The 13,422-nt window shown below is 40.7% G+C and overlaps 1 protein-coding gene across 5 annotated transcripts in view; it reads left to right on the top strand.

Annotated features, from left to right (window-relative positions):
• The window catches only part of UROS (uroporphyrinogen III synthase), a 34,454-nt gene that overhangs the window by 1,750 nt on the left and 19,282 nt on the right, over window positions 1–13,422 (top strand). For 4 of the 5 annotated variants that reach the window (XM_032281983.1, XR_004270053.1, XM_032281985.1 and 1 more), the window contains 4 exons: window positions 3,278–3,366; window positions 3,544–3,627; window positions 4,690–4,786; window positions 7,541–7,615. In XM_032281983.1, the coding sequence (XP_032137874.1) occupies window positions 3,304–3,366; window positions 3,544–3,627; window positions 4,690–4,786; window positions 7,541–7,615 (319 nt within the window). In that variant the 5' untranslated portion in view covers window positions 3,278–3,303. Of the gene's footprint in view, window positions 1–2,861; window positions 3,367–3,543; window positions 3,628–4,689; window positions 4,787–7,540; window positions 7,616–13,422 lie in introns of those variants that run through there. The other variant, XM_032281984.1, reaches the window with a different exon arrangement.

Below are 13,422 nucleotides of genomic sequence, written 5' to 3'. Positions count from 1 at the left end.
AATCTATACCACACCTCCCAGTCCCAATAAGATGTACCAGCTCTGAATCTTGAATATTCTTTCATAAGACTTACTGCATTATGAGTCTGTTTTTACTGATTTTTAAAGTACCTTTTTACCTTCCTGTAAATATAATGATACAGGGATCATATTGCATGCCTAGTGCTGAGTACAGTTACTGTTCTAGAAAGATGTGATTTACTGATAAGATTTAACTAGACAAACCAAAAAAAGTTCAGGTGGGATTCAAAGAAGAAACACTTGTTTTCAGCCTGGTCCCAACCATTTCAAACTAGGCTGTAGATAGATGGTTTCACCTAGAATTATATCAGCAAATCCTGATAACTCTGCAAAATGAAGGCTTGATCCAGTCACTTCTTGACCTGGCCTTTGCTAAAGCTAGCACCCCTACCACAACTCTGATTTGATCACTGATGACTTTCGACTAATCTGCCATGATCCATGCGGTCTCTGTCCTTCCTTGCCGGAAAAGTCAGTGGTATTTCTAAAGTATAGATCCCATCACTGTCAATCCTATCCTAAACTTTTTAGTGGGGTCCCTTTTCTCATGAAATCCATAGCTTACCTTGTCCATTACACTTGAGCCACACTTACCCTTCTCTCCTGGGGATACTCAGGCCCCTTTCTGACCATGTCCTCACTGCTGTTGTCATTCAGATCACAAATGTCAAAATGACTCAAATGTCAGCTCCCCAGAGGTCTCCCTGGACATGGAACTAGTTATCAGCACCCCAGTCACTCTGCCAGATCACCTCATAGCACTTACTAGTTCTGAAATCATTACACACAGCCCCAGTAAATAATGCAGACCTAATTTCCTGAGGAGGATTCCAAGCTTGGGATTTGGCATCACAGCCTGAGAACTATATAGAAACACTTGTGAGAGGGCTGGTTTCTGGGATTTGAAAGCATTACAGAAATATTCTTTGAAAATATAGGGATTTGTATCTCAGAGGCTATCTACTGGGGGCTGAGTAGAGCTCTGTGGCCACAGGATTGCCTGCTTTCAAGCATTATGCTTCTGCTTTTTAAACCCCACACTAATTGCTTTCTTTGTGTGCCACAAAAGGATGTATGCCTTAGTGAAAATGCCAAGTTTTACCTGCTTTGGACCGATTGAATCAGGCCTACCTAGGTTATCTAGGATAATCTCCCTTACTTAAAGCCAGTTGATGACTTTATCTTATCTTCAGAATACCTTCACAGCAACACCTAGAGTAGTGTTTGGAAGAACAGTGCTTGGCCTAGTCAAGGTAACACAAAAGTTATCATTGCGGAAGGGTAGGCTCCTAATTTCTGTGTGAGATATATTTTGAGTAACTTCAGGAAGTGATAGGAACCATACTGCCCATTTCCCCAAATTCCCAATCTCTCTAGCTAACACCTTGATAGCAGCAATATTAGAACTTGATTTCATAAGTATTATATTTGTTCACTAGGTTTGGTGCTTAGGTACAAAACAGTTAATTTTGAGCCAATTTTCCCAAAATGCTCCATAAATATATATTCAATAGTAATTTATAAGTAATGGCACCCAAAATTGGTACATTTCTTTTTTTTTTTTTTGAGAGGGAGTGTCACTTTGTCACCCAGGCTGGAGTGCAATGGCTCGGTCTAGGCTCACTGCAACCTCTGCCTCCTGAGTTCAAGTGATTCTCCTGCCTCAGCCTCCCAAATAGCTGAGACTACAGGCGCATGCCACCACGCCTGGCTAATTTTTTTTTTTTTAGTAGAGATGGGGTTTCACTGTATTAGCCAGGATGGTCTCAATCTCCTGACCTCGAGATGATCTGTCCACCTCGGCCTCCCAAAGTGCTGGGATTATTGGCGTGAGCCACCACGCCTGACACATTTCTGTTTCAATAAATGTAGTCTGTTGATTCTTAGCAACCACTGCATAATATTTATTAAGTAACTAACTGGAGGGTCTAATGCCATTTATGGAATGATAATCTGCCTCTCAAGCAGATTTATTCTGCAGTTTCTCAGCAGCATTTATTGGTTTGTGTGTTTAGAGACAGGGTCTCACTCTCTCACCCAGGCTGGACTGCAGTGGTGGGATCACGGCTTACTGCAGCCTCCTCCTCCCAGGCTTAAGTGATCCTCCCAAGGAGCTGGAACTATGGGCACATGCCACTGGGCCTGGGTGATTTTTAAATTTTTTTGTAGAGATGGGGTCTCACTATAGTGCCCAGGCTGGGCTCCAACAATCTACCCACCTCAGCCTTCCGAAGTGCTGGAATTACAGGCATGAGCCACTGTACTTGGCCAGCCCTTGGGATGATTATAATGTGCCTTCCCCCCACCCCAATACAAGAGGAATATAGTTTTCATTGTAAAAAAAAAATTGTATAATACAGAAAGAGGTAAAGTACAAAATAGTCATTCTAATTTACCACTCAGAAATAATTACTATTGATGTTTTGGTGTATATCCTTTCATATATGTCTGAAAATTCTAAAATCATACTATTTATGTAATTCTGAATCTTGCTTTTTTCTTAACATTATTTTGTGATTAAATAATTCATGTAATTGTTTGTGAATATTTTAGTGATTTCATAGATCTGTACCATGATTTCTTTAACCGTTCTCTCATTGTTGGATCTTTACATTGTTTCCATTTATTTGTAATTCTGAAGAATTCTAGTGTAAGCATCTTTATGTTAATCTTTGGACACCTTTATGAGTATTGCTTTAGTATTCTTAGAAGTGAAATTACAGGAAGAAAAAGGATGAAGTATATAAGGCTTTGATGTCAACAAATTGTTTTCCAGGTTATCAGACTATCTTATGTTACTTGACAATATTTAGAAAACATTTAATAAGTAGAAGAGTCAATATAATTATTTCCCAAAGTGATTATGAGCTACTTAGTATATTTCTCTTGAAATGGAAAAGTTATTTATCTCCTTTAAATGTAAGATATCCATTTCTCTGTTGTTGATACAGCCCTAAATTTGCATCAGTTCTCTTCTCCGAGCCATAAATGTTTGGTATAGGACACTTGACTTTCACTAATGGCTTTCATCTGTCTTTCCAAGTGATATCAACTGCTAACATGCTCTTTCTTGGCCTTATCAGTGACAAGCGTCTTCAGAAAAAAGAAGCCCATTAGTGCTAAGTCATGGTATAGGAGGGATAGGTCTTTTCAACAAGCAATTTTTTGCCGCCTTCTTGTGTACTGTCCCCATCGGACATTGCTTAGGAAGAGTCTTTGAGATCTAATTAAGATCTGTTTCCTTGCTCTGTCACAGCGCCCTACAAGGGCCGCCAGGCAATAATGAAGGTTCTTTTACTGAAGGATGCTAAGGAAGACGACGGTGGCCAGGATCCATACATCAGGGTAAGTGGCCTGAGGCTCCTTGTCCCATAGGGTCCTTTCTGCTAAGTCAAGGGGCCTGGAGCAGGCAGGGGTGGGGTCTGCAAAAACTCAGAGGAACTAATGCAGAATAAATGGTTAATGTTTCCTTATTTTAAAAACAGCCATAGCCAACCCAGAACTATATTCTTTCATTTGCAGGAATTAGGATCATATGGACTTGAAGCCACTTTGATCCCTGTTTTATCATTTGAGTTTTTGTCTCTTCCCAGTTTCTCTGAGAAGGTAAGGCCCGACTTGACTGAGCACTATGTTAAGTGTTTGATTTTTGTAGAACCCTTGCCAGCCGAAGCCAGGGAAGGACTGTTATTACTGTCTCCTTATTTTATTCACAAACTTTAAAACAAGGCAGTATAACCTCATCTGGCTCCAGGAGGCTACTGCTGTTCAGAGTCTCTGACTGAGCCTCTATCAGCCCCTCCAGAAAGCCACCCAGACCCAGATATTGGGGCCCAGGAGAGCAGATCATGGTGAGAGCAGCAAACCTGCATTGCTCCTAGCAGTCCTAGAACCCTTTTACTCATCCTCTCATTTAATCTACCCCTCACCCCCCACTTCTGCAAAGCAGGCCAGGTAGGTGTTATTTTCCCGTTTTAGAGATTGGAGTCCCAAATTAGGCAACTCAGCTAAGACCTCTAGCAAGTAAGAGACAGGGCTGGGACTCAAACCCAGGGCTTCTGCCCACAACTTCAATTCTGCTTCCAGTGTAGGAGTGATAAAAAATTGCAGGAGACAAGCCCAGTAAAGCCTTTCAAATGTTTCAGAGTGAAAATCCAGTGCCCACAGCTTCAGGGACATCAGATGTATACAGCCGCCCCGTGCCTGGCTTAGAGTAAATGTTTGGTAGATAATATCACCATTAGTCTCTTTGAAAATCAGGGCTTCAGCGTGAATATCACCCCCTGTATATCCCCACTTCTATTACAGAGTCAGGTCAAGGCTTCCCTCCTACCTGCACCCCACTCTAATCCCAGGCTGCATGCGGCTTCCCCTCTGTGCTGCCGTGACGCTTATCACCCTGTGGTGCATTTGTCTGTCCCTGCCCTAGACTGTGAGCTTCTTAGGGGAAGTACTATGAATAAAGAGTGGACCTGTGTATCCTAAAAGTCCTGGAGTAAATAGTTCCAGGCATAGTAAGCACTCAGTAAGTGTTGGGGGATGGGTGGAAGGAATTAGTTTTCTTACTACTTTTGTGAAACATTTGGAATACTGAGTCATACATAGCTCCTTGGAAGATGTTGAATGTAGCCATCATAAAAAATGACTTTATTGCTCTTTGGTGTGCAGCTTTCTCATCCTGAAGATTATGGGGGACTCATTTTTACCAGCCCCAGAGCAGTGGAAGCAGCAGAGTTGTGTTTGGAGAAAGACAATAAAACTGAAGGTGAGGGTGGGTCTACTGTAGATGCCACTGGATGTTTATTTACAGTTGTTTCTCCTGCTGGGAGACTAAGTTCCAGAAGCAGCTGCACTTCTAAGAGAAGTGAGTGCTTAGTGGTGTCAGATCACAGACCCTGCCTTGGGAAACGGGAGACAGGGCTGCGTCTTAAACTCCCAGACAAGATGACCCTGAGAGGGACTTTCCCTATCTATTTGCTATTCACCTCCTGGGCACTCATATCTCCACTTAGAATGTATCAGGCAGCAGCTTCTTCCTCTGAAAATAGGATAAGTTCTACTTTCCTCAAAGAGAGATGATGAAAAAATCTATAAGAAAATGGTCAGTGCCACCATGTCAGGCACTTAGTGACTCAGTCATCTCTTTGACCTGTCTCCCCACTGCCTTCCCTCACCATGAGAACAGTATGAAAATGGCAGTGCCCATTGACAGAACTCTGGGTTTCAGCCTGAGCAAACACCTTCTTAATAAATGCAATTGAACAGCTTCCCAGATAACATTTATGGAGTGCCTGTTGTATGCCCGTGTAGTGAATACTTCACGTTCATGAACCATTTAACCCTAGAGAGCAGTCCAGAGGCACACAATGCCGTGATCTGATGTTACCATTGAGAAAACTGAGGCTGGGAGGGTAAGCACAGAACGAGTCCGTGCAGAGCCAGGCTCCACACTCAGGCCACCCACCTCCACAGTTACACTGATGAGCGGAGGCAGCAGGCAGAGTGGTTATTCAAGGGCTTTGGTGTGAGTTTGGCCTGGGTTTATGCAGCCATTTGGACCTTAATGAATTCCTTGACCTCTCTGAGCCTCAGTCTTCTTGTCTTTAAAGTGGGCATAATAATACCTGCATCATGGGATTATTACTTCTACTATTAGCTAGGTTGAATTTACTGAATGCTCACTCTGTGCAAGACTGTCATGAATGCTTTATCCTGTGAGATAGATATGCTTAGTATTTTCACTTGGCAGATGAGGAACCTGAAGAACAGAGGGTAAGGAACTTTCCAGGTCCCCACAATACATAAAGCACAAGTTCAGGATTCACGCTGGAGAGTCTGAGCCTTGAAGGGAACCATCCAGGACATTACCTGGAGTAGAGTGGGCATGGAGTAAGTGACAGTGGTGAGTTCTGGTTATTCTGCCTCCACATGTAACCAGGCTTCATTATAGCCTAAACATGCTACCTTCTTGGTGATTGCATACACACATTCACCTCCTATTGAAAGTCTGAGGACCTAAGAAACTCAGAACCGGCCAGGCACAGTGGCTTAGGCCTGTAATCCCAGTACTTTGGGAAGCCAAGGTGGGCGGATCACTTGAGGTCAGAAGTTCGAGACCAGCCTGGCCAACACAGTGAAACCCCATCTCTACCAAAACATACAAAAAATTAGCTGGGCATGTTGGCACGTGCTTATAATCCCAGCTACTCAGGAGGCTGAGGCACAAGAATCACTTGAACCTAGGAGGCGAAGGTTGTATGAGCTGAGATCATGCCATTACACTCCAGATGGGGAGGCATGTGTACTCTTTCCCAGTGGTGCCCTGGGTGTTTTTCTTGCAATTGTATTTTTTCCTTTTGTATATGTTTTGAGGGTAAAGATAATGAAAAAGAGGAAAACCCTAGAAAGGTCACTATAAGTCCTTCTGGTGCTTTATAATAAAATTTAAAATGTATTTTCACCGATATTTTCTTATTTTGATTCTCACAACAGCCAAAGGAATAAGCAGTAGGGGTATAGTTAATTCCAGTTACCATGATGAAGAAACAGACGAGGTGGGTTAACTGACTTACCTGGGACACACAGTAAGGGGCAGAGCCAGCTCTGTGGCAGACTTTCCGACTCCACCCGGTGCTCACTCCAGTTGTTCTGCTCCGAGGCTTGGAAAATGGTTTGTTTACATGCTATGGATAAGTTTTGAATAAGTACCATTGATATTTATGGGGTCGGAAACAAAGCGGAACTCAATCTTTGGTTACTCTTTCAGAGGGAATTTCCCTTAATGTAAAGGGTAGAGTAATAATGCTATTGAATTTAAGACAAAGTTACACTCATGACCAGATTTTAGAAAGGAAGAATATTATTTCCTTGTTTTCTAAAAATGTAATAAATGTCCAGTGGCTTTATTTTATTCATATAATCTATTTTCTCTTTGTATTTCTATAATCCATATTTAAAGATTTTGTTTCATCATAAAATGATAGTATTCTATATCAAATTGTGTTTGTTAATTGACCTGAAATTTATTATTTTTACTTTGGTGTAATGAAGAAAAGAACCCGCTCCTCTGAGATTACAGTTTGTTAACTGCTTTCAGATTTATGTATAAAATAAACCAATTGGATTTATGTATTAGACATTTAAGTTGCTTTTTTTTTAAATGACAGTGTCTTTTTTTATATGTCTAGATTTAAATTTTTTATTTCACTATGCAAATTAATTCTTCAAGTTATGTTTATTTCCTGGTACCCATTAAAATTCTTCTAGTACCAACTGTGGAAAGAAGGTAATATTTCAAGCAAGGAATACTAAAACATTTATGAAAGCAGTTTTTAAAAAATTGCCTATAAAACATGAACAATGTGAAAATGGAATTTTAGTTTGAGATGCTGTTCTTTACATTTAGTTATTAATAGTTTGCTTTGCTCACAGGTTTCTTAGGGTGAACAAGCAACCTTGGGCAATGGTCCAAATGGCTACTTTGGTATTTACAACTCACATATAATTTCATGTTTTACAGTCTGGGAAAGGTCTCTGAAAGAAAAATGGAATGCCAAGTCAGTGTATGTGGTTGGAAATGCTACTGCTTCTCTAGGTAAGGAGTCAAGGTAAAAATAAAACACCAAAAAATGGCTTAGACTTTTCATGTAAAAAAAAAAAAATTTAATTCAGTTTTAAAATATTATTTTTGCTTATTAAATTTGCAAAAATTAATTAAATATATGATGCTAATGATAAGAATGCAATGAAAGAAATATATTCAAACATTTCCAAATGTCATTAAAAATTGGTTTACATCTTTTGAGAACCACTTGGTCAGTTTGTATTCTAAAGCTTTGTTAAAATGTTTGTACCCTTTGGCCGACTAATCGCATTGTGAATATACATAATGCCACTGAATTATGGATTTAAGAAATGATTAAAATGGCAAATTTTATGTTATATTTTTACTATAATTTTTTTTCTTTTTTTTTTTTGAGATGGAGTCTCAACTCTATTGCCTAGGCTGGAGTGTGGTGGTGCGATCTCGGCTCATTGCAACCTCTGCCTCCTGGGTTCAAGTGATTCTCCTGCCTGAGTCTCCTGAGTAGCTGGGATTACAAGTGCCTGTCACCAACCCCAGCTAATTTTTGTATTAGTAGAGATGGGATTTCACCATGTTGGTCAGGCTGGTCTCGAACTCCTGATCTCATGATCCACCTGCCTCAGCCTCCCAAAGTGCTGGGATTACAGGTGTGAGCCACCACATCTGGCCTATTTTTACTATAATATTTTTAAAGGCCTAAATCTCCAGATAGTGATATTATAGTTGGTTTTTATAGTTTTCTTAATATTTTCTACATTTTTCCAAAGTCTTGTGTTTATATATTCTTTTTAAAGCATAAAATGTAAATAGTAATCATTAAAAATTAACATTAAACATTTTAAATACTTAAAACAATGCTTAGCAATTGTCATAAATTAGCCTGTAACATTGTTACAGAACAGTTCAGTTTGTCCAATGCATTTGAAAATATTAGAGGAATGTGTAATATGAGTGAAAATAGTTTAAGAATTAAAAAGCACATTTTCCAGAGAACAAAATGAGGTTGTGGAAGAAACAGTTGGGAGTTGCTAAGCTAATTAAAAGATTATTCCTACATCTTCTGAGCAGCATGACTTTTACCAAAAGCTCAGCAGATCAGCTGGGGAAAGGAAATCAGTGGCTTGGTTGCCAAGGAAACCATCTTCACTCCTGCACGTCTTCCCCCAAAAATAAGTTAAGAAATTTGCTTGTTACTTTCTTTTATCATTTTTTTCTGAATGAGAAGAGGAAAGAAAATAAACAATTTCTTTCATTCTCTATATTTCTTACCAAAAATTGAACTATCAAATATATAGTGTTAGTGTATTTGTAGATTTTCCAAACTTTCACACATTAGCTGATAAGCAAATATTTTGAGTATCACATGCCCTTCAGTTTGATTTCAGTAGCATCCCTATGCATTTTGCTGTCACTGTTCTGTCATCTGAGAAGAAAACAAGAAAAAAGACTAGGGTGATACAAGGATGAGCATCTGTGTCTTGAGACTTAGAGTGGCTGAGAGTGGACTATATCAAGTGCTCACAAGCATCAGAGTGTTGGTCTCAGTTGGGCACTCACTGGGCTCAGTCTGGTCCCTGTTTATTCGGTTGTGAAGGAAAAGGACATGTTCTAAACGCAGGGAACATATTATCAAAGGAGAGAGGAAATTAGAGATTTTGTAACTTTTAAAATTTTCTTTGAAAGGAAATCATTTTTCCTTAACATGAAAGTCAGTCACCTAACTTTGAACATTCTATTTGAGTTCACCTCTTCAGACCTAGTAATGTACAAAGGAGCTGTTTTTGAATGAGTACAGGGAGGAGGCATTGCTTGAACTCTCTGAGGTTTCTGTTCATCTAGAGTCTCAGTAGGAGCCTGCAGAGTTAGCAGAAGTTGAGCACCAACAGCTGGGAGGAGACCAGGCCCAATGTATTAGTCATCTTTTGCTGTGTAACAAATTACTCCAAAACTTACTAGCTAGAAACAAGCATTTATCATCTCATTGTTTCTGTGGGCCAGAATCTGGGCATGCCTTAGTGGGTTCCTTTGGCTGAGATCTGTCACCAGGCCATAGTCAAGTTTGATTTGGGGAGGGTTTGCTTCCAAAATCATTCACATAGCTGTCAGTGGGCCTCAGAAGATCTGCTTCCCAGCTCACTCACACAGGCCTCTCAAGAGGGCTACCAGCGACATGGCAGCTGGCTTCCCCTGTCACAAGGCAATCCAAGAGGGCAAGAGAGCACCTACCACTGAAGCCACAGTCTTTTTATGACCTAATCTTGGAAGTGACATCCATCTCTTCCGCTATCTTCTCTTTGCTTGAATCAAGTAAGTCCAACCCACACTCAAGCCAGAGGGAGCATGGATCACGGGGATCACTGGGAGCCACTTTCCAAAGCCCAGGAGCCCTCTGGTGAAGAGCTGCCCCTGGTTCCCCAGAGCCTAGGAATCAGGTTAGGAAACTTGAACATTGAAGCAAAGAGAAAATAGACATTTTTCTTGAAGTAGAAATGAAAACAAGGGTCCAGTGAATAGCAAGGAATCTCGGTATGGAAGTCCAGTGAGAGAAGATGCCTATATTTCTTTATAAATGTTGCAAGACTTTATACCAGCCTAATTTTACAGGTATTATTGATTAATAATAGATGGCAAAAAAGTACATGCTAGCTGGGTGCAGTGGCTCATGCCTGTAATCCTAGCACTTTGGCAGGCTAAGGCAGGCAGATCACTTGAACTCAGGAGTTCAAGATCAGCCTGGGCAACATGGTGAAACCCTGTCTCTATTTATTTAAAAATAATTTTTTTTTTAAAAAGTACATGCTATGTAACATTGTACAGTAAGTCCTCACTTGACATTTTTGATAGCTTATTGGAAACTGCCACTTCAAGTGAAATGATGTATAATGAAACCAATTTTTTTTCCTCTTCAGTGTTATAATGAAAACACGTTGAATGAAATGATGTTATTCAAGGACGGGCTGTATGTTGTTTTGCTTAAAGTGACAATTTCTAAGAATCTATTGTTGACATTAAGCAAGGACTTACTGTACTTCGTCTACATAAAATCTCCTGAGAACATTATATGGTTGGATAATATGTGCATACTTTAATAACATTCTAATTTGTATTGAAGAAGCAGAGATGGTTGGCTTGTGGGCTGATACCTGGCAACTCAGCCAGCCATATCAAAGGAAAGCCTTCCATTTGGCTGCCCAAAGGTCAGATGCCCCAAATTTTCCATCTGATTGCAAGGTTGGACCTAGGCACCGTCTAGTATCCACTGTTGCTTGGCCTTGTAAACCCAGGCCAGTGACGTCACAGAAGATAGCTTAGCAATTAGCAACTTGGAATTCATCACACAGAAAGACTCTTTATTACCAGCTTGGGCAACATGGTGAGATCTCTTCTCTACCAAAAGCAACAAGAATTATCCAGACTTGGTGGTTCATCCTTATAATCCCTTTAACTCAGGAGGCTAAGTTGGGAGGATTGCTTGAGCCTGGGAAGTTGAGGCTGCAGTGAGGCAAGATTGCACCACTGCACTCCAGCCTGGGCAACAGAGTGAGACCCTGTCTGAAAAAAAAAAAAATTAGATTAAAAAAGCAAATAAATAGATTATTTGTAAAACAATTTTTTATTATGAGATATATGTTTGCATTGTTGGAAGAAATTATCATCTAAAGATATTTACTATTTTTGACTCTCTGTTATATACCAGGCACTTTGCTATGCATTTTATGTATGTCATTTCTTGTTTTCATTAAGAAAGGTGTTAGCCCGTTTTTTTTTATTTAAAAACAAAAACTGAGCCTAAGAGAGAGGATGTGATTTACCAGGTCACACACTTTGAAAGTGGTACAGCCATTGTTTAAATCCACAACTGCATTTTCCCAAAGCCAGCCTGCCCCCCTGTATATGCGTGCAGATGTTTTTACCATTTTAAGGCCATATATATTTTTTAATTGCCATGTTTTCCCATGAATTCTGGAAAGACTTTACAGAAATCATCTTATTCATACACTTGTTAATGTCTTCAAATAACATTTTTTTCTTATTGATTTGTCTGTACTAAGGATTTTATTTTACCTTCAGATTTACTAATTGGCACCTTTTCAGCCTAGGCATTAACCAGCAGAGATTTCACCCCAGAGGTTTACACAGCCCAGGAAACTGGATCTATTGTGGCAGTCAGTGTCTTAACCTCTGAAATGTAAGATGTACTCTCTGGCAGGTTTATTTAACACAGTTGTAGACAATTTGAGGTTTCACTGTCAGCTTTTACTTAGACAGCACCCTTAAGATGGGCTTGCCCAGCCAGAGCATTGGTTGAAATGTTGTACTGACTTCATGCAGAGTCAGTCTTGCCACATTCAGGGACTGGGACCTTATACAAACATTTCTTGAGAGCCTTCTGTAGGCTGTGGAGTGGACCAGGTAGCCCCAGTCCGTGCCCTCACGAGTAGAGCTGGCCACTGCTTACTAGCTTCCTTCTCTCTCAAGTACAGTAGTAATTGTTTTGCTCACAGGGTTGTGGTGTAAGGATCAAATGAGCAAGTGCTTACTTTGTGATCAGCAAAGCTGTATATGAGAGTTAATGTTCTGGTTCTGGTTATTATTGTTTCATTACTTGGGAAAAATGCATATTCATGTCAATATTGATTATCAGCATCACTGCTAAGTTCTCATGTCTCAGTTCAGTTCCTGTGGGGTTTTTACAGGTTTTGTTTGTTTGATCCAGCCTAGGTGGCCACCGCAGCATAAGCAAGGGCTTAGTTCCTGAACTGGGTTTACAGTCATATGTGACATTTTTTTTCTTTGATTCAGCATGTTTTTAATGATTCATAAGTTAAAAGCTGCTGGTGTTTTTATTAAAGCTGCCATTTGTTACTAACTAGCCTCTTGTGTGACTCCTAAGTGGACTGCCCACAGCACTTCCTTCCTCTGAGGCATTCTGCATTCCTGTGAGCAGGTAGCAGTGTTTTTTTTTTTTTTTTTTGAGACGGAGTTTCACTCTTGTTACCCAGGCTGGAGTGCAATGGCGCGATCTCGGCTCACCGCAACCTCCGCCTCCTGGGTTCAGGCAATTCTCCTGCCTCAGCCTCCTGAGTAGCTGGGATTACAGGCACGTGCCACCATGCCCAGCTGATTTTTTGTAGTTTTAGTAGAGATGGGGTTTCACCATGTTGACCAGGATGGTCTCAATCTCTTGACCTCGTGATCCACCCGCCTCGGCCTCCCAAAGTGCTGGGATTACAGGCGTGAGCCACCGCGACCGGCAGGTAGCAGTGTTGATTGAGCCAACCTCCTGGGTCCTTCCTTCATCAACACCCTTTGCGGAATGGCCAAGCGTTTGCTGTCTGGAGAAGTGCAGGGGGAGCCTGGGTCTGTTAGCTTCTTACTTGGTTCATGAATACAGATCTCATGAAAGTGCTGGTATCGCCCCTCATCCTAAATGACCTGTATTTGTAGTGTTGTGGGTCCCTGTTAGCAGATTATTATAAAACCTTTCCTCCCTTTCCTTCCATTTTATTCTGGCCATGTCAAGCCATGACATCTTTCTGGATGTGGTCTGGCCACATCTCCCCAAAAAAATGAAGGCTCTGTCAGGCAGATTCCTGCAAAAAGTCCCAAATTAGCCATCATCGCCTTCCTGGCTAAATAGAAAACCGCCTTTGTTGAGCTCCTCCTAGATGGCAAGCAGTTTGCTCTAATTATCTGACATGATCCTTAAAACAGTTCTGTATGGTTGGTGTTCTCCTCCCTTGTAGATGAGCTACATGGGGCTCAGGGAAGCTAGTTAATGCCTTACCCAATCTGCACATTTGGGGGTGCAGGTA

This window comes from Sapajus apella, unplaced genomic scaffold, assembly GCF_009761245.1.
Source record: "Sapajus apella isolate SASKATOON/1434 unplaced genomic scaffold, GSC_monkey_1.0 scaffold13, whole genome shotgun sequence".
Taxonomy (NCBI): Eukaryota; Metazoa; Chordata; class Mammalia; order Primates; family Cebidae; genus Sapajus; species Sapajus apella.
This window is presented reverse-complemented; position numbering and strand designations above follow the sequence as displayed.